This window comes from Rattus norvegicus, chromosome 11, assembly GCF_036323735.1.
Source record: "Rattus norvegicus strain BN/NHsdMcwi chromosome 11, GRCr8, whole genome shotgun sequence".
NCBI classification, from domain to species: Eukaryota; Metazoa; Chordata; class Mammalia; order Rodentia; family Muridae; genus Rattus; species Rattus norvegicus.
The window spans coordinates 17,119,403-17,139,677 of record NC_086029.1 but is presented as its reverse complement, the minus strand read 5'-3'; the positions used below and the strand labels follow the sequence as shown (position 1 = coordinate 17,139,677).

Below are 20,275 nucleotides of genomic sequence, written 5' to 3'. Positions count from 1 at the left end.
AGAAAAATTCACATCTTAGGTAAAAAGAAAGATATCCTCATTACAAATTTTATATGAGAAAAGAACTAATATTAGTCTAAAATTTAGTAGTCAGAAATCATTATAAAGAAAGTTAATTGGTGATGGTGTGCCTCTCTCTAAAACACTGTATGGCCCTGTTTATTTTCAGAACACAACAGAATTGGGAAACTGCATTAAAAACTATTACAATTCCCTGAAATTTAGAGAGAGTTTTAGAAAATGTCCTTGGATCAATGTAAGGTGGTCAAAATTTCAAGACAGTTTCCTTGACGAATTGCTTGACATCATGAAATGTTTCAAGCAAACAAAAGCTCACAACAAAATGATTAAATGATTAAAATGATGCTCACAACAAAAGTTTAAAAGGTAAGACATTTAACTATGATGACTAATTCTATAATTTAAAAATTCCCAGAAAGCACTTAGAAAAAAATTAATATGCGATATTTTACAAGTCTGATTTGTAACCTAGTCCCGTGACCACGTAACCATGGCAACTCACATTGTGAAGCTATTGAGCTTCTTTTGCTGGCTCCATTCATTCCCCAAACACCAAAGCCATCCTTCCTACATAGTTTATATGTGTGTGTTCAGCTACATTTTGAGAGACAAATATCAGCCTAATTTTTCTGAAATCATTTTAATCAATGTTTTCATGCTATAATGGTAGACTTAAAGGATTCCTGAAATTGGAGTATTTTTTTTCTTTTTTTTTTATTAACTTGAGTATTTCTTATATACATTTCGAGTGTTATTCCCTTTCCCAGTTTCTTCTTTCCAGCCTTAATATATATGAAAGATAAATATTATGCATTCTGCAGGGGAAAAAATTACACCAAACAAACAAGTTTAGTCCTTGGTGTTTCTTGCACATTGAAATCACAGGCTGACTTCATTTTGGGTTGCAAACAGCTTCTGCTGTCCTCCCACAGCTGGGAAGGTGGCCCACCACAGGGACCTTGAGTGCCATCAATACCCCTTTGTAACTGCAACGACTCAGTGAACTCTTTCTATCTTCAGTAACGACGCAGTGTCAACATCTGCTTCCAATAAAATTGTTTCCTTTTTTTTTCTCCAGTAGAGTGAATCTGCTGACTGAGATTGTAAAGGGAGTGTTTCCCTCCCTTTCCATGAAGGAGACTTTTTTTTTCCACACCATATTGTGCAACTTTTCCTCCAAGGGAAGGAAAAACAAGGGGGGCAGAGAAGAGAACATTCTTAGTCCAATGCCACAGAAACACAATGTATATCTGACAACTACAAAGGTCTGTGGCTTGGTGACACTGCCCTCCTAATTTTGGAGACAGCAATATATGGAGTTGTGTGTGAAAATGACTCAGACTCTGGCTACATACAACTAAATGTTTAATTAGCTTTTCTTCAGAAACACCACATTAAAAACTCAGAGTTCATTAGGAAGTTAACATTTTATCTCCCATAAGTAAGAGGGAACAAAGATTCCCTTTTCAATGACTCTACAGAAAAGTAGTCATTGGTCTATTTAGGTGCAGAATAATGATTATGCAATATTAAGGGAAAGAAGAGTTAAGAGCTCAATTTAGTAACCAACTTGCTGAATTGATGGTTGTTTGAGAAAGCTGCTACTTGTTTGAACATCTATGCTGTAAGTCAGGTACATCTGTATGTTTCCCAACTTTCACAGCCATCCTATTAGGTAGTATTAACCCATGTTTTTATCATGAGGTAAATGAAGTTCTGCAACAATAAACCACAGCTTGGTCAGAATTCAGTGAAACACTGAGTTCACACTCAATCATCCTGCTGACCCACTCCTCAGTCAAAACAGTGTGTCCTGGTCCATCACTTACTGCCATTCCCACTGACTAGTTAGGCAAATGCTACTTCACACAGGGATGCTTCTCATAAGGGACAGCATGCAATTTAGAAAAGTGCAGTCTCTGTCAGTTGAAATTACAACCACAGCATCCAGTCAGATAGTGGTCTTAAGGCTTCTTCCTGTCCCATGTTCTACAAGCTTGGGAACAGGCAAATACTATTTGTAAAATAATGGTGAGCTCCTCTAGAACATATTATTTTAATGTTACAACTTTGGGAAATGTGTTCTTCAGTATTTTTGGAATACTCTCATTCTCTCTATAAATTTTAGGATAATATTTCTGTTTTGGGGAGTGAACATAATGAAAATCTCAATAATGAATTCAACAAAGAAAAGTTGGAAGAGTTAAAAGAATGGGTAAAAGATAATATATCAACTTGGTTTAGAAAAATGTTTAGAGTATAAATGTCAGAGGTTCTTCAGAAATTATCAAGGAAAAATCAGATATCCTGCGGGGATTCTAACAGCCAACAATGTGTGGTTCCTTGCTGTAGAGAGTTCATTTGTGGAATAGTAGATGGCATATAGAATAATAAGGTCTTCTGGTGTCAAATGTGCAGGCTTTCAAATAGAAGGAAATTTAAGTTGTAAAACAGTCAAAAGTAGAGTGGGTCTAATGAATTCAGAGAGTCAGGAGGCAGTGACCCTTCTGTATAGCAGTCATACTTTAAAGTGAGAATCCAGACCAGGGTGTAATAGCACTTGATATGCAAATAAATTCAGATTACTTATTTTGCTATAGTATAGCTCCCTTTATTACTTCTCCTTGTAACAGTAATGTTAAAACACTGAGGGATGCTGGATAGTTAGAGAAACATGTTCTTTCTCCTTTATTAGATTCTGGTCCCCTCCTTTGATGACAGTGGGCCACTGTTACCTATGCCTGTTCTCATAGGGCGAGCTCACGCCTTTGTTGCACGCCATAGAATTTAGATTCTTCCCTTTCCTTTGGTCTTGAACCAAATCATGTTTTGGGCATAGTTATGAGGATATCAGAGCAAAAACCACTACATTATCTACTTTCTTTTACAATCCAGAATGATAATGAAGAAGAAAACAAGTTAGTCCTCTTATCTTCCCTTATCTGATTAAATTCAATGAAGTGAGCTCAGTGACTTCAAGTGTGGTAGTGTTTTAGGAGACACTGCGATGTAAGTTAATATATCCCAAGGGGAAATGTGATACCAACCAATAAGGCTCCCTCACGGGAACTGCTGAGTGTTCAGTTCTTACCACTGGATTCAAGGATTCAAGACAACATGACTTGATAGATTCACTCAACTCTACGCTCCACATGTTTATGCAGATGCAATTTTTATTTGTTATCAACATCCAGATAAAAATGCATAGAATTAAATGAGACCATTATCAGGATGCTAAAGTTCCTAAACTGGTAAGCTACCTTAAGTCTAGACTCTACTGATAAAAATGTGAAGACTGTGTTAAAGGAAAATCAAGATGAAGAAATGATGGAGTCAAGATACAAGTGGATACACGAGATGAACTGGGTTTATAATTCAAAACACAGCAGGGAGAGAAACAAATATCTATCGATATAGCCAAGTGAAATGTTTGGAAATGAGTTGGGAGAATTCTGCCTAGCTGCTTGTAGTGTTGCTAATGTGCAAAGTATTCTCACCCATGAAGTTCACAATTAAAACCAGAATGTAGCACGTGACTTAACCTTCTGTTTTGTGTGGGCTGAGAGAAATGGGAGAATTTGAGAAACATTATCAAATAAAAGCATCTGTACTACACTAACATCCTCTATGGCTGGGAGCAACTGAAAGGAAAAAAAAAATATGCTGCTTCTTTGATTTGCCAGCCATTGCTACCTTCATAGTCCTAACCTTTGCCTAATCTTCTCTTGAATCTTCAAGTGACTTCAAACTTCACTCCTTTATCTTCTGGGCCATGGGAAGTTTACTGCTCAAGTTTTCAGTCTTTCAACCAGTTTGTGTAATTGAAGCATAAACTTAAATCCATTACCACTTTTATTTTGCTCTAATTTTTGAGAAACTAATTACACTTAAAAGCAAATGAAAAATCTTGCAGAATGATCAAATTAAAACATTACATCCAGAATACATTACTTTTCAGTTTACAGAAATGGGGGATAGTCAGCACTTTGGCATGTGCTGATACTCCAGAAAACAAAAGTCATCCAAATTATGACCTTTGAAACAGCCATGAATGAATGGTTAGAAGTTAGGAAAATTTGTCAGTGAGATCCACAGTTATCATCGCTAAGTGTGTTGCTTTTTCCTATTTTGAAGCTGTATGTAAGCTCTATTCCTAATTGTTAAGATAGGCTGGACTACACAGAGAAGTATTGCTCATTAACCTAAATTTAATTGTTAGTCACTTCCAAGAACTATTTTGGAGAAATACCCTTTACTTTGTGGCTCTTTAAAAGAAAATGCCCCTTTCAAGCTGCACATACATATATAATTGCAAACTAAGAGAGCTATCATCGAATTAAGTCTTCACTGAGTTTCAACATAAACACAACATTGCAAGGTCTGTTTATGGTCGTGCCACTGTTGTAGAAAGGACGAAACCTTGAGGTACCCTCGGAAGCACAGACAAAGCGCATTACAAACATTTTAAAGATCAGCACTTAAACATTTTAGCCAGTGCTTTTCTGAGAGCAAGTTCTTTAAACAGAACTCAACGATTGCTACAAGATTAAGTAAAACAAAACAAAACAAAACAAAAAACAATTACATCTTCAAAAATATCCCCTCTATGTTAAACCAACCATTTTGTATTTCCACAAAAATAGATGAAGATAGAGATATTAGTTTTCCTGAAGGAATGAGCATTTTCATATGGTAAATCATCTTCTTATAAGGTGGCTGGTTCAAAAGGAAAAAAACAAAAAGAAAAAAAAGAAGAAAAAGACAAAGCACAAAAATCTAGCCCAGGTCCTCGTACAAGGTGAGTAAAATGAGACGTCGCACAGGTGACAAAGGCTCAGATGACGGAGAACAAACCAAAAGCTTTTCTTCAAAGAGTAGGAGGACCCACTATGCTTTATCCAGAAACGGTTCAAATCTAAAGACAATGGCCTTCCCTGTCCTCTTCTCAGTCCATGTTTCCCATGTCCCATTCCTGCATGGGATACCCCAACGGCATGTTTTCCCAGAGGGTCCTTGGATTCACGCTGCCGTATGACCTGCTGACACCATGCTTCAGTACCAAGTTGACTCTTTGCTCTTGTCCTGATGCTGAAGACCTAAAATGATGAAAATGGAAAATAATGAAGAATGAATAAGTATACACATAGCATTCATGGATGGTCATGACCTGCCACACACTGAATACAGAAAGTTAAACCCAGGCAACACGAGATAGGACTTAAAGAGGACCTTTCCTCTAAGAAGGCCAGGGATCACACTACGTGAGAAGAACTCTGTACTGGAATAATGCTGTTTATACCATGGACATTGATGTTTCTTTCTTATTCTCCTGGATTAGGAGTGAATGACAAGTTCAATAAAATTAAAAATTGTGCCTTAACTTTAAAGAGGAGATGATAATGGAAGAGAAGAGAGACATAACCAACTTGAGAAACATCTGAACAACGCTTCAATTAAAATTTCCAGCAACCAATGGAATTAGACTTGTGGACTAGTAAGTTCAGTTGTAAAATTTATTTTATTCAGAGCAGCATCATTAAAGTCATAGAGAATGGTTAACCATGACTAAAACATAGTGTTTAGTATTGTTGCTATGGGCTGGTAGGTACATAGTACTCTATTCTAGTTATTCATTTACTTCTTTGAACATCTTTTCTCATAATGAACTTAAAGTGACTCAGGAGTATCTAAGGAACACTGCAAGCAATTGGGGTTAAGTAAGTTTAAAGAAGATACCTGAATACATCTGAACTCCAACTGATAGGTAAAATAGAAAGCTTATTAAAGAGGAAGTATCGAAAATAGGAACTCGACTTGGGTCTACTACAGTCATTTAACCAATTACTGATACAGGCAATTAGGGCAGTTGCTGCCCAAACCCTACCTGGAGATAAGTTTCATTTTGTGTGTATTTTTGTTTTGTTTTATTTTTTAGGTATAACTGAGAAACATGCATATTTGATGTGCATGCATTAAAATATTTTGATGTACATATATATTGAAATCATTGTTGCAGTCAATCAGATTTCTTGTCTATTGTCTCTTTTAGTTACCTTTATTTTTCTATTTGAGGCATATAATTTGATAGAATTGGCCCTCTGAATAAACTCTTAAGTCATTCAGAATCAAAAAAAATGTGAAATGATGCCTTCAAAATGTGGGCAGAAAGACAATTGTTATGTTGGTGCCAGGATCTCAAACTATTCTTTTGACCCTTTGTTTAACAGTGTTATCTGTCTGGGATGAATATTAGACATAAAAATAAAATTTCCCAGGAGAGTTTAGTATTTTGATTGTTACTATAATAGCATTTTTTGTTCCTCTACCCATAAATATATATATTTTTTTTACTAAAGATGTTGTAAGCACAGTCTGGATACAGATATTAAGACAAAATTCAAAGACAGCAACATAACAAGACAGAATAAACAAAGAACATAAGAAGCATGTCAGATTGTAGGATCTAGAGGGGATCAAAGACACCACAAGAAAACCCACAAGTCAGCTAACCTGGACTCATAGGAGCTCACCGAAACTGAGCTGATAATCAGGGAGCTTACACAGGTCTGACCTAGGCACTCTACATTTGTGTTAGGCTTATGTAGCTTGGTCTTCTTGTGGGACTCCTAACTCTGACTTTTTTGGCTGCGTTTGGAATCCATTTCCTCTTACTGGGTAGCCTCCTCTGATCTTAATTTGAGAATATGTGCATAGTCTTACTGCAACTTGATATGCCATATTTGGTTGATATCTCTGGAAGGTCTGCTTTTTTCTGAAGGAAAATGGAGGAGTTGTGGATCTGGAGGCAAGGGGATGGGTGGAGACTGGGAGAAGTGGAGGGACGTGAAACTAAGCCATTGTAAAAATATTAGAGAGAAGAGGAGGGAGAGAGAGAGAGAGAGAATATAAATAAATAAAATCTTAACTGTAGGAATAGTCTGCACAGCACAAAGCAGGAGAGTATTGACTAAAGGCCTGGGTGTCAAAAGAATGATCTAGCTATTATTCTCTAAGAATAATTGAATACTTGGTATAGAACCTTTACTCCAGTTTCAAAGAGGAGGAGGATAAAAGAAAAGGAAAAGGAGACAGGAAAGGAAAAGAAATAAAAGGATCAGAGATGTATCAGGACACTAAAGTTTGCCTTACTTATTTTCAAATATTTTCGTGGGTTGAATAATTTGCAACCTGACAGTCTCTGTGGAGCAACTCTTATAATCTGAGCCACCTTTACTGACAATCTGCTGACTACATAAATATTTTTTGTTATTAATACTTCTCATCTTCTAGATTATGCAGTATTTCCAGAGCTGAAGACGACATCAATCTATAGAATGTCAACACTGCAAGTTATGAATACTGCTGCAATCATCGAGTGGTTTGGACTTTTTTTAAAAAAATAAATAAAGGCAATCCCTAGTTTGATGTGCAAAGATATATGACTCCCTTGGATCATGTAAATGTTTGCTGTAGGCACGTATGGAATTACTTAAAATGGATCCCAAGTTTTCAACCAGAAAAGCAGAAATCACTCTCTCATTCTAAATGCACCTCTTCAGTGTGTGGTTCTATGGCTCTGTGTCACTCCAGAGTACAGTTTAACAAATTCAAGCAACCTGGCAACTCACATATAACCTCACAGGTATTAAATAACTATTGGATGCTGGTTGCTTAGCTTCTTCTCAGTGGAAAGACATAAATCATATCTTTGATTTAATTTCCAGTCATCATTTTTTATAAATTTGAAAATAAATGTAACTAATTAAAAAAATAAAAGAACAAGGACAATAGATCCTGCTAATATGTTGCCTCATAAAATCAAGGCTGCCACACTTCTAGCAGAGAAAATTGTTGAGAGTGGTGCAGGATACTTATGAGTCATCCACTTAGATTTTGCCTAACAAAATGAAAGAAGACAAAATTGATCAGCATGCTCTGTATATCCATGGCAATTTTTTAAAAATTCCTTGGAACAAGAGACTACCCTGTGCCCCAAACATTGCTCTTATTTGGACTCCTTTGCTCCTCTAATGCCAATCCAATCTGTATAAAATGAAGGCCTAACACCCTCTGCCATTTCGACTGGCTGACAGAAATCCCCGGATTTGCTTCTTTACGTCAGTAATTCCACTTTGGTCTTATTCTCTAGTCCATAAGATATTTTAGTATATGCCAAGCTTTACATTTATGGAAAGTGCTGGGAACTTTACAGGGACATTCACATAATCTTCTAACCAGGCTCTAAATAATACGGATTACTCAAGAAGAGGGTGGAAATTAGGGGAAGTGATGGCAGAGGCAGGTTTATAACCAGGAGTTCTGATAGCAGAGACAGTAGTTCTAATGATAGCGTATATACGTACATTTTATGTGACTTGTGTCGTTTGAAAGATAGGACAGGAATACACTAGCCACTCTTTACTAACCCCCACATAAACAGGATCTCACAAACTTTGTTCACAAAAATGCAAATCAATTTCTATATTCCTTTTCATCTCTTTAAATATATATAATATATATATTTATATTTTTTCTGAGCTGATATCAAGACTAACAAGATGATTTGCTTGATAACTTTTTAACAAGTACATTAACTTGAATTTTATTTCTGAAATACAGTAAGTTATTTCTAAGATATAATAAAGACTGACAATGCTTTAGACCATTGCATTAGTGTAATATAATTGTTCTAGACCCATCCACTTTCCTAACGTGAACGCTTCTAAAATGAGGAACATTCGAGTTAAGGCTTTTACTGTATTTTATTTTCTATCTTTATTATTTGCTTCCTGTTTGTTGTAAATCAGAAGTAGGCCAGGAAAGAAAGGTATTACGGTATGATCTTCAGAGTTTCAATGGGAGATGGACTTAGAATAGAATTTTAAAGAAACTACAGACTCTGAGACACACTTCTTCACTTCAGTTCCAACAGCAACACCACCTGACCACCATAGAAGAGAAGAAACAATATCCGTACCCAAGCAAACAAACTTGAAATAATTCGGAATGTGAGAAAAATCTGGTCACATAAGAGGATCACAGTTTGCTTTCATTTCAAAAATCTGTGAGTCTGGCACTAAGTCTGTTCAGGATGTTAAAACAAATGCTGCGAACTGGGTAGATGATTAACAGCACAAATTCCTCCAGTGCCATCGGAGAAGTTCAGATCGAAGATAAAGACAACAGAAGATTTGGTGAAGGAAGAAAGCTTGCTTTCTGGTTCGTAGCGGTTCCTTTCACTGTTTACTAAAACAGAAAGGTAGGTGTGTGTGTGTGTGTGTGTGTGTGTGTGTGTGTGTGTGTGTGTGTGTGTGTGTGTTTTCTAAAGCCTTTTAAAAGAGAATAAGTTTCCGTTTCTGAGGACTCAGTCCCTCCCTTTCACTTATCCATCCTCCAAAGGCCTCACTAAAACCAACACCTTAAGACTTAGAATTTCAGCACAAACTTTCAGGAGGACACTATCATCCAGACCACAATACTGACAGAATCTTACAAAGATGTTACTAGGAGCAACTTACCCTCTCCTGGGCAAAATCATGCTCTAAATTTTAAAAAGCAACAATTTCAAAGTTTGGTATTGGGCTAAGTTTATGGATATAAGAATCAGCATAGCAGCAACATGTATGTAAGCATGAAAATCTAGTCTTTCCCCTCCCTAACTTCCTTCAACCCCAAGTCATTTTGTGAAAACATTCTGAAGCTCCCAAAAACTCCCAGGAAAGACAGAGGGGTTGACTTAGAGGGGATTCTGTCTAATCTACTGTAGCTCCTGTACCCTGCAATGGGAAAGATGGCATGGGCAGCTCGAGATGGGGATCTTGGAGGGATCACAGTGAGATGGTAAGGTTGCTCGAGATGGGTATCTTGGAGGGATCGCAGTGAGATGGTAAGGTTGCTCGAGATGGGTATCTTGGAGGGATCGCAGTGAGATGGTAAGGATGCTGCCAAGTTTAAGAGACAGTGGTGCATAGATGTAGGAGAGGAAGATTTGAATGCAGGGGCAGAATAAGAATGATATGACACGAATGAATGGCACCAAAAGGCCGAATGCAACCTACTAATTATATGTTTGCATAACTTTATAGAGCTAAGCATTAAGTGCTGTGGAAAGGACAAAGGAATAACTTAAAAATAAATTTTGGCTATAAGTGGGATTTCTATTTTAATGTGCAATGAAAGTATCAGTAGATTAGCTAAAGATTAGCTAGACTTTTCTGAATGGAGAATAGAAGTGGGCACAAAATTTTACCCCTAACTGAGCAGCTACTGGCAATCGACAGTTGACTGGGGAGAGTATCTTCCTTTAACTGGGTATCTCCTGATAGGTCTGAGCATAAGGCAATACACATTAGAGTATGAAGGGATTAATAGAACTTGATAGGATTTTTAAAAATGAGAACACAATGTTTGATGAGTCCTAAATGAGATGGGGATCCTGAAGATGGAGGAAGGAAATACGATGTATAAAAGCATCAGATATCTAAAAGAACAGCAAGACAAAGGAACCATTATTCTACTGTTAGGGAGAAGTCATAAGTAATAGACTGAAGTGAATTTGTATGCTGCTGCAGAGATACTTATGGGAACACTCTGATTACCAATCATAATCCACTATATGAACAGGTTCCATTTCTGAGGGAGCATGATGCTTTGAAAATGACATTGACACACCTCTATTTTTTTTTATTCCTAGAGATAGAAGAGGTGTACAATGAGCGAGACATACTGGTGAAAAGAAAGAAATGAGATATAAAACCTGAGTATGGGTAAAACATATTCTGATCTTAATAGAAAGAAAGTACTTGATAAGTATAAAGTGCTCATTTCACAAATATTAAAAGTTTGTATGCAAGTCATTTACCTAGGAACACTTGCTATTAGATTAACAAACTGGCAACTTATTCTTGTATTTAAAAATACTCTGTCCTGCTACAATAAATGCAAATAGTACTTGTTCTCAACTTAAATACATACAGCATTCTGTTGTGGCAAGTAGACAATTTTCCCCCACATGACAGAATGACAGATGACCATAGAAATATTCACGAGACAGTCATATGCATTTCTATGCCTTCATAAAATTAACACTGCAAATGATAATACAATTGCATCTGTTTGCTGGAGGCTTGCAAAATCAGGTTAAATACAAGTTGGGACTTTCTAGCGATGACCCATGTGACCCCAGACCCATGCTATTAACCTAGAGGAGGAACGAAGAAGAGAAGCAGTAGGTACCCATTTGGGCAACAGTAATGTAATGAAAATCAAAATAGATCATGTGTAATCACCATACTTCTTTTTATAACTTCTAAATTTTTTCCTCTCAAAACAATTTCTAAAATTATTATCAATACTGTTTGGAAAATAAAAGCTCTAAGGAATATTTTTCCCACATTTAAAGTATATTTTAGCCCTGTGAGCAATCACCACTGTTTATACTGCAGGGCAGGCAGAACAGCAGTATCTTTGGACTGCATACATATCTTTATTCTTTTGGGAGACCTCATAGCAATCATTCTACAGCATAACAATACTCAACAGATGTACATAATCTGCCTACATACAGACATACACATACATATGCACATATATATGCATAAACATACATACTAGCTTGTTTTGGAAACATTTATTATTATTGAAGGCATATATATAGTCAGTTATGGCTACATACATAACTATGATGCTAAAATGCACTCAAGATGACTGTGACACTCATGTTTTTAAAATAAAAAATCAAGTATTGATAAATGGGACTTCATGAAACTGAAAAGCTTCTGTAAGGCAAAGGATACAGTCTATAGACAAACTGGCAACCTACAGATCAGGAAAAAAATCTTCATTAACCCCACATCCGATAAGGGCTAATATCCAAAATGTATAAAGAACTCAAGAAGCTAACCACTAAAATACCAAACAACCCAAACAAAAAATGGGGTATAGAGCTGAACAGAGAATTCACAGCAGAGAAATTTCAAATGTCCAAGAAACATTTAAAGAAATGTTCAAAGTCTGTAGTGATCAGGAAAATGCACATGAAAACAACCCTGAGATTTCACCTTACACCAATCAGAATGTCTAAGATCAAAAACTCTGGTAACAGCAGATGCTGGCAAGGATGTGGAGAAAGAGGAACACTCCTCCATTGCTGGTAGGATTGCAGACTGGTACAACCATTCTGGAAATCAGTCTGGAGGTTCCTCAGAAAGTTAGAAATATCTCTACCTGAAGACCCAGCTATACCTCTCTTGGGCATATACCCAAAGGATGCCCCACCATACCACAGCAGCACACGCTCCTCTATGTTCATAGCAGCTCTATCCGTAACAGCGGAAGCTGGAAACAGCCCAGATGTCCCGCATGGAAGAGCAAATACAGAAAGTGTGGCTCATTTACACGATGGAATATTACTCAGCTATGAAGAATGAGAACATCATGAGTTTTACAGGCAAATGGATGGAACTAGAAAATATCATCCTGAGTGAGGTAACTCAGACCCAAAAGGACATGCATGGTATGTACTCACTAATAAGTGGATATTAACCAAAAAGCACAGAATACCAAGGATACAATCCACAGTACTCAAGAAGGTTAACAAGCAGAAGGGCCCAAGTGGGGATGCTTCAATCCCACTTGGGAGGGAGAAGATAATCATCACAGAGGCAGAGGGAAGGAGGGACCTGGGTGGGAGGGGGAAGGGGAGCATGATCATGTATGGGAGACAGGAGAGAAGGCCTGAGGACTAGCAGAATGAATGAAAATATGTAACCTCAGAGGGTGGGGGGGGGTACTATCTAGAATGTACCAGAGACCTGGTAGTTGAGAGAATTTCAGGACTCAAAGGGAGGGAACCGCAGATGAAATGCCCTATAGTGGTAAGAGGGAACTCATAGAGTCCATCGCCAGTAGAAAGACAAGACATCAAGTAGAGGAATGGAATTGCCATCCCACAGTCAAAAATTCTGACCCAGAATTGTTCCAGTCTAAAAGAACCACAGGAACAAACATGGAGAAGAGCCTGAGGTAAAGGACCTGGGGGTTGGGGGGATGGAACACTATTTCTGATTCTATGGTGTGCTTAAAGACAGGAGCCTAGCATGGCTAGCCTTTGAGAAGCCATCAAGCAGCTGAATGAGACACAGATACTTACACCCAATCACTGGTGTGAAGTAGGAGACCCGGGTGGTTGATTATGGAAAGGCTGGAAGAAGCTGAGGAGGAGGGTGACCCCATAGGAAGACCAGCAGTCTCAACTAAGCTGGACCCCTGAGATCTCTCAGAGACTGAGCCACTAACCAGGCAGCATACAGGCGCTGGTCTGTGGCTGCTAACATACATACAGTAGAGGACTGTCTGATCTGGCCTCTGACAGAGAAGTCCCTAACCCTCTAGAAACTTGAAACCCCGGGAGTGGCGAGTCCTGGTTGCGGTGGGGGCCATCCTCTTGGAGACCATAGGAGAAGGATTGGGATGAGGGACTGTGGGAGGGTGGAAAGACTGGACTGTAAAAAAAAAAAGTAATAAAATTTTTTAAATGAAAAAAATTAAAATAAAATTAAATATTTATAATGGTCATGATAGACTTATCTAAGTTTCATTTGCATTATTTCACTATTAATGAATATGGGCACCATGTGTTATGACTTTCTCTTTATCTTTGATCAAATTTTGTGCTTTACCATTGATCAAATTCAAGGATTAAAGTTTTCCTTGATTTCTCTGAACCTTTCATGCATTTGATGTGTGTGTTTTTTTACATGTTATAAGTATTTTGGACAACTTGATGATTCGACTTCATACTTAACACATAAATGATTAACCATGTTTTAAATATGCATTCTTCTAAAACAAATATAGAGTTAAATTTGTTCCTTATGATATTTCAATAACAGTCAATATCTTGTGACTACAACTCGTGCACACTAGTAATGGATGAGGCCTTGCTCAGAAAGTAAAGGACTTAGCAGCAAAACAAGACTTTTCTACTTAAAGAGTCAGGTTCTGGAGGCACATTGAGAATCTCCTTCAAATCTCCACTGAAACAGTGCTGTCAGAAACAATAAGGTGAAAACTGCCTGAACTTGTCAGCATGTCTTTAAGTTCAGATTCAAAGGAAGAGTAGAAATATAAAACCCACCAAACCTGAATTTGTTTTAGACCCCAATTTACTGTGTTAAGGTAAGAAGCGCAACACCTGCATACCTGAGGCAAACACTGTGGGCGACAAGCTGTTTACTGCCAGGTGTCTACTATTGAGACACAAGCCACAGTAGTCAATCTACCCTCATAAAGCCTTCCTTTCTCGGAAACCACAAACTGCTGTGCAGGGCCCTCTGGCCTTTGCCTTTAGCAATTTCTCCAGTGTCCAGCTGGACAGATAACCGTCACATACTTAACAGCCTCTCACACGTGAGACCATCAGTAATATAACTCAACTTGTGACAAATATGAATTACATATCCCAGTGACTGGTAGTTTTCTTTTTAGCCCATATATTAAGTTCTAAGCTTGAACATCGATGGCATTGATCATTAATCACCTCGTAGGTGATAAGATCTTGGGTTCATGATACGGAATGTAAGATACTACTTACCAATCCAGCAAACTCATTTCAAAAGCAGATATAAAGACTTCTTAAGCATAGGGATAAACATTAACAAAAGAATGAAGAATGAAATGAAATATTCTTCTGTATTCTCTATAAACTACAGACTTTCTCCCAGAACTGAGAAAAGCAAGACCAAAGGGAGCAAAAAAAGTTTGGATTACTTATTATAACTAAAACCACACGTTATGATGCTCTCAAGAGATTCTAACTATCCAGACATCTGCTGGCTAGCACATGCACATGTACCCAAATATGCATCTTTAAAGAGATTTCTAGGTTTTACCATGACAGCTTTACGATTCAGAAAATAGATAATCCAACCACAAGAAGAGCTAGTCTAGGAACTTTGCTTGAGGCCCCCACTGCCCCAAAAGAGAAAGTTTGGTATCTGGGAGTATAAATTATTAAAAACCTCCAAATTTTAAAAATAACTTTGGAAGTGCTGAAATACAAGCATACTTTAATATGAATTCGAGTTAAGTCATCAATCTCTCTATTGAAGCAAAATATATTAGAAGAGACTCGACAATAAGATGAACTACATGTGTGTCAATTCCTGTAGTGACATCAGTGGGATTTTCCACCTTCTTTGGACCTGGATGAAAATTTGCTCTCTGACATGTTGCAAAGAGTCTATCCAATCTCAGCAAACAGAAACAGGGCTTCAGTGACACTGAAGACGTTAGAGCCACTCCTTAGAGCACAAGCCAAGCCAGCAGGAAGAGCTCAGAACACATGCTGTGGTTTCAAAGGATGAACTGAAATCTCCCATATATCAGGTTGATTCCACAAGAAAGAAATGACACATTTTGTCTCTCCTCGGTATTTTGCAAGATTTTTTTTTTTGGCATGTCATCTTTTCACCAAAGAATCCATCCAAAACATATTGGCCGCAGACAACTGTTTGTGAAACTTTATACTGTTGATAAATAGCTGAAAGGGAATAAAGATAGCTGTAAATTCCTCAGGCCACAGAGAATGCCTTTCCATAATGTTTGTAGCCTACTTGAAAGCTGATGCAAAATTGGCCGAGAATGGATTGGGAAAGGGATTTCTCCATTGGAGCCATCCCTGTGTGAGCTCTGAGCCACAGCAGAGCAAGCGACAGAGAAAAATTATTTGCTGATACACAAGACCCTGACTCATGACACATACACTTCAGTTTGTGCATTGTTCTCCAATGAAATCCATGCAATGAGTAGCTGGTTTGGTTGGTTGCTTGGTCAGTTGGTTTTGGTTTTAACCTACACAATTTCTGTCACCAAAAGCACAGATGATTCTTTGGGGGAAATCATAACATGATCTGAAAACTTCCCAAACTCCCAGCCACAGTCAGTGGAACACAAGACTTTACAAAACATTTGAAGTTTTTAAATGTACAAATTGAAACACTAATTTCCTGTTTGATTAGTATATGCTGCTTGCCTGTCTGAATATCACATTGTACTGTTAGACATAATTATTTAAACAAGCAGTGGTTTTTCGTAAAAAAAAAAAAAAATAAGAAGGAAATTAAAATAAAGGTGAAAAGATGGTGGTGAACAATTTTGTCTGTAGTTTTGAGAAAATGTTTTCATGCAATCCTAAAGATTTTAGAACTCAGTTGAAAGAAAATTCATGTTAAGATGGACAGTGGATCGGCAAACACAAAGCTAACACTTTCAAGAGAGCAGTGCTAACTCGGCAGTGCTCTTGAGCCCAACTCACAGCCTCACTTTCTTGCTACATATACGGTATGTCGAGTTCCATGTATAGGCTATCGTCACTGTACATAAGTACATAACAATGTGAACAGTGTGTTCATTTCTTCACATCGGACCTGTAGAGTATCTTAGAAAAAGAAAGCTGTGTCTTAAACATTTCCTAAGCTGTCTCTGCTCCTAACCACTCAAATGCTTGTTTCTTTTTCCCTTTCTTTGTCCCACCATTTTTAATTGTTGACTAACCACTCCAAAACAATAAATAAATGAATAAAATCAGTGATTTCCAAATACCGCTCTTAGGAAAATTGGCTAACAAAAATCACAGCTAATTTTCTGGAATAGAAATAGATTAAGTTGTGATAGAGGTATTCTAAGCTTGCATCAGTGTCTCAAGATGTTTCACACATTTAGTGTGAGTTTTTCAGCTTGATATATCCCATCTTTATTACAGGTCATGGCAGAGTTCACTTCATATCACAATCACCATCTGGAAAAACAGGCATATTCCCCGAGTCATTGACTTCCGTAGTTGGGTCAGGTCAGAAAAATGAAGAAGTGAGAGGTTACAGGCAAGACTAACAGCCCAATGCAATGAAGTGGTAAGAGGAATCTTGGAATTGATTTTATAGTCAGTTCTGTTTAAACTCTACTCTACACTCATATCCTACATCTCTTTGGATGTTTAAAATGATCCTCATGTGTTAAGTGCACCTTTTATAGGCCCCAAGTGACGAGGGAAGATGCTTACTAATAAAATCAATCTTTTTTCTTTCTTCTTACTTCCTTTATTTTTAGGTAAAATTTGTTACAAGATCAGGTTTAAATTCTTTGATTCACCCACATATACGTGTAAGTATATGTGTGTATAGGTACATATACATATACATATACATGTGTGTGTTTACGTATATATATACATAACTTTTGTCCTTTTCTTTTACATCCATATGTGTGTGTGCATGTATACATATATATGTGTGTGTGTGTGTGTGTGTGTGTATAAACTATTTTTTCTAAACATATTTTTTAATCACTAAATTCATAATAGACTTCATTACTTGTAGCTTCCAAGTAGAACATTACTTATGAGACTGGTTTTCTTTTGTTTTATTAAATTTATAGACTTTTATGAACCAAACCAAGACACTTACAAGTCATAGTCAACTTTTGTTTTTGAAGGACATATACGTCATTTTGTGCATATGTTTTATTCAGGCACAGCACATCAAACATAATTTACTAAAAGATCCCACTTGATGGCAGTACTCGAATATGTCTTTTACTTATTTTAAACATTATCCAAAAATATTTTTCTTAGTATTTTGTGTGCTTTCATTTTATCTATGCACGGTGGAGTACTGAGGGTAAAGATGCTGAGACACAGGTAAAGTACTTTAATACTAATTTTCTTTCCAGGATAGCTTTTTAAAAGACTACAACTCCCTAGAACAAACGAAACTCAAGACGGATGATCAAAATGTGAATGCTTCACTCCTTCTTTAAATGAGGAAAAAGAATACCCTGGGCAGGGAAGGGAGAGGCAAAGATTAAAACAGAGACTGAAGGAACACCCATTCAGAGCCTGCCCCACATGTGGCCCATACATATACAGCCACCCAATTAGACAAGATGGATGAAGCAAAGAAGTGCAGACTGACAGGAGCCGGATGTAGATCGCTCCTGAGAGACACAACCAGAATACAGCAAATACAGAGGCGAATGCCAGCAGCAAACCACTGAACTGAGAATAGGACCCCCGTTGAAGGAATCAGAGAAAGAACTGGAAGAGCTTGAAGGGGCTCGACACCCCATATGTACAACAATGCCAAGCAACCAGAGCTTCCAGGGACTAAGCCACTACCTAAAGACTATACATGGACTGACCCTGGACTCTGACCCCATAGGTAGCAATGAATATCCTAGTAAGAGCACCAGTGGAAGGGGAAGCCCTGGGTCCTGCTAAGACTGAACCCCCGGTGAACTAGACTATGGGGGGAGGGCGGCAATGGGGGGAGGGTTGGGAGGCAACACCCATAAGGAAGGGGAGGGGGGAGGGGGATGTTTGCCCGGATACCGGGAAAGGGAATAACACTCGAAATGTATATAAGAAATACTCAAGTTAATAAAAAAAAAATAATCGAAATGTAAATAAGAAATACCCAAGTTAATAAAGATGGAAAGAAAAAGAGTTAGACTTTACCAATAAAGATTAAAGTAAACTTCCAAAAAAAAAAAAAAAGACTACAACTCTTTAATTTTCTACCAGCTATACATTTGAAGAACAAAACTTTCCTTTAATCAAGTTGGCTTTTGCCAAGCTTCAAACTTACAAATGCATGATTACTCATTATATGCAAATCGGTTTTCTCTAAAGATCACAGTTCTCCCTAAAGATTCCCAAACACACGTGATGAAAGAGGAAACAGTCTGAAGTGAATTCTGCAATTGGAACATGTGACTTTGTGAGATCCTTCTGGAGAGGGAGCTCCAGGAAAAAGTCTGAGTGTAGTGTCTACTTCTGTAAGTTAAGTGAAGTTCAATAAGGGCTTAACAAAATTCCGGCATGGGTTTGTGAAGCCTACGGGGTTCTGAAATGCATTTTTTCTCTCTGGTTCACCATCCTATGTGTTTCATGCAGACTTCATTATTTGGCTTAATTTAGCATGCATGCTAATATTTCACAGACATAGAAGATGGTTCCCATTGTCCTTCTGGTCATGAAACTGTAACAGTGGACTTGTGCCTAACTCAACTAACACCACTCAAGAGGGTGTAAATATCCTTCAACATATCTTTGATGATTTCTTCCACTTCAGTATAAAATAAGATTACCAAAAGGAAGAAAATAGCTTTGTAGAAATGTGATTGATCGGTTGTTGACCAATCTCCTTACTCTTATTAAATAATAATACATTTCATAGCAACAAAGAGGCCAGACCCAGCATCCACTGTGCTGTATCTGAAAGCTTTCTGCCTATTGTAATTAGAAAATCTACATGCATTTTTGCAACATGTTAGCCACCTTAGTTGAAATAACACCAACAATGTAAGTATCCAGTACTATAAATATTAGTGAGAGGTATTAAAGCCACTGGAAAAAATCATGTAGTTCAGGTTGATTTCTATATGAAAATTTGGTTCACTTGTCCTCTATGCTGAGAGAAAAACTTAGAAATACTTCTTCTTTTTTGATAAAACTGAAGACAATCTCATAATTTCCTACTGATCATTTGTAAAAATTACCATAACTGTTAACAAAAGTGTCAGTGTGTTCCTAAACATTCAGAATCCAGATGGCTAACACGTTTCCTAGGAAGACATGAAGTGGGGTGAAGGTTTTAAATGAAATCTAAATTATTTGTTGCTTTGGTGTTCTCTTGTTCTAGGGTGAAATTACCCCAGTGTCTTTCTGTTTTAATTGAGTTATAAGGCTGACTCTTGTGGTTCCTTGACAATTCCTCTCCAAACTTGCAACATTCCTCCTTTCTTATAAGGCCTTGAATTAAAACACTGTAGTGTCAACAAATATTCAAGGGTCTTGGATGAATAATGCTTGGTTTTCTTTAGCCACTATTATAAATGAGAATGTTTTTAAGTTATTAGATATAAATTACAACTAATTTACAATTAGTTTATAGTTATTAATACTTTAATGTGGTTAGAAGAAATTAGTAGGTCATTTCAGAGACATCTATCCAATCTTTGTAGCCTATGTTTCCAGTAGATGACTACCAATTGCCAATAAGTAAACACAGGTTTCAGGATGTAATCTACAGATGCAAAATTTACAGAATGGCCTGGAGTCAGAAAACTGCAACCTGATTTCCCCATTTCTTCAAGAGACAGAAGCTTCTTCATTTGTTCTTATAAACTGTTTTCATCCTTGATTTCTATTCTGTCTTTATTTTTTTGTTTTTTGTTTTTGTTTAAGATAATGAATATT

The 20,275-nt window shown here is 37.3% G+C and overlaps 1 protein-coding gene across 4 annotated transcripts in view; it reads right to left on the bottom strand.

Moving 5' to 3' along the window:
• Window positions 1–3,176: 3,176 nt before the first annotated feature.
• Window positions 3,177–20,275, bottom strand: part of Vgll3 (vestigial-like family member 3) — a 47,018-nt gene continuing 29,919 nt past the window's right edge. For 2 of the 4 annotated variants that reach the window (NM_001427793.1, NM_001427794.1), the window contains exon 4: window positions 3,177–5,117. In NM_001427793.1, the coding sequence (NP_001414722.1) occupies window positions 5,074–5,117 (44 nt within the window). In that variant the 3' untranslated portion in view covers window positions 3,177–5,073. The remainder of the gene's footprint in view (window positions 5,118–20,275) is intronic. The other 2 variants (XM_006247981.5, XM_006247982.5) reach the window with 1 other exon arrangement.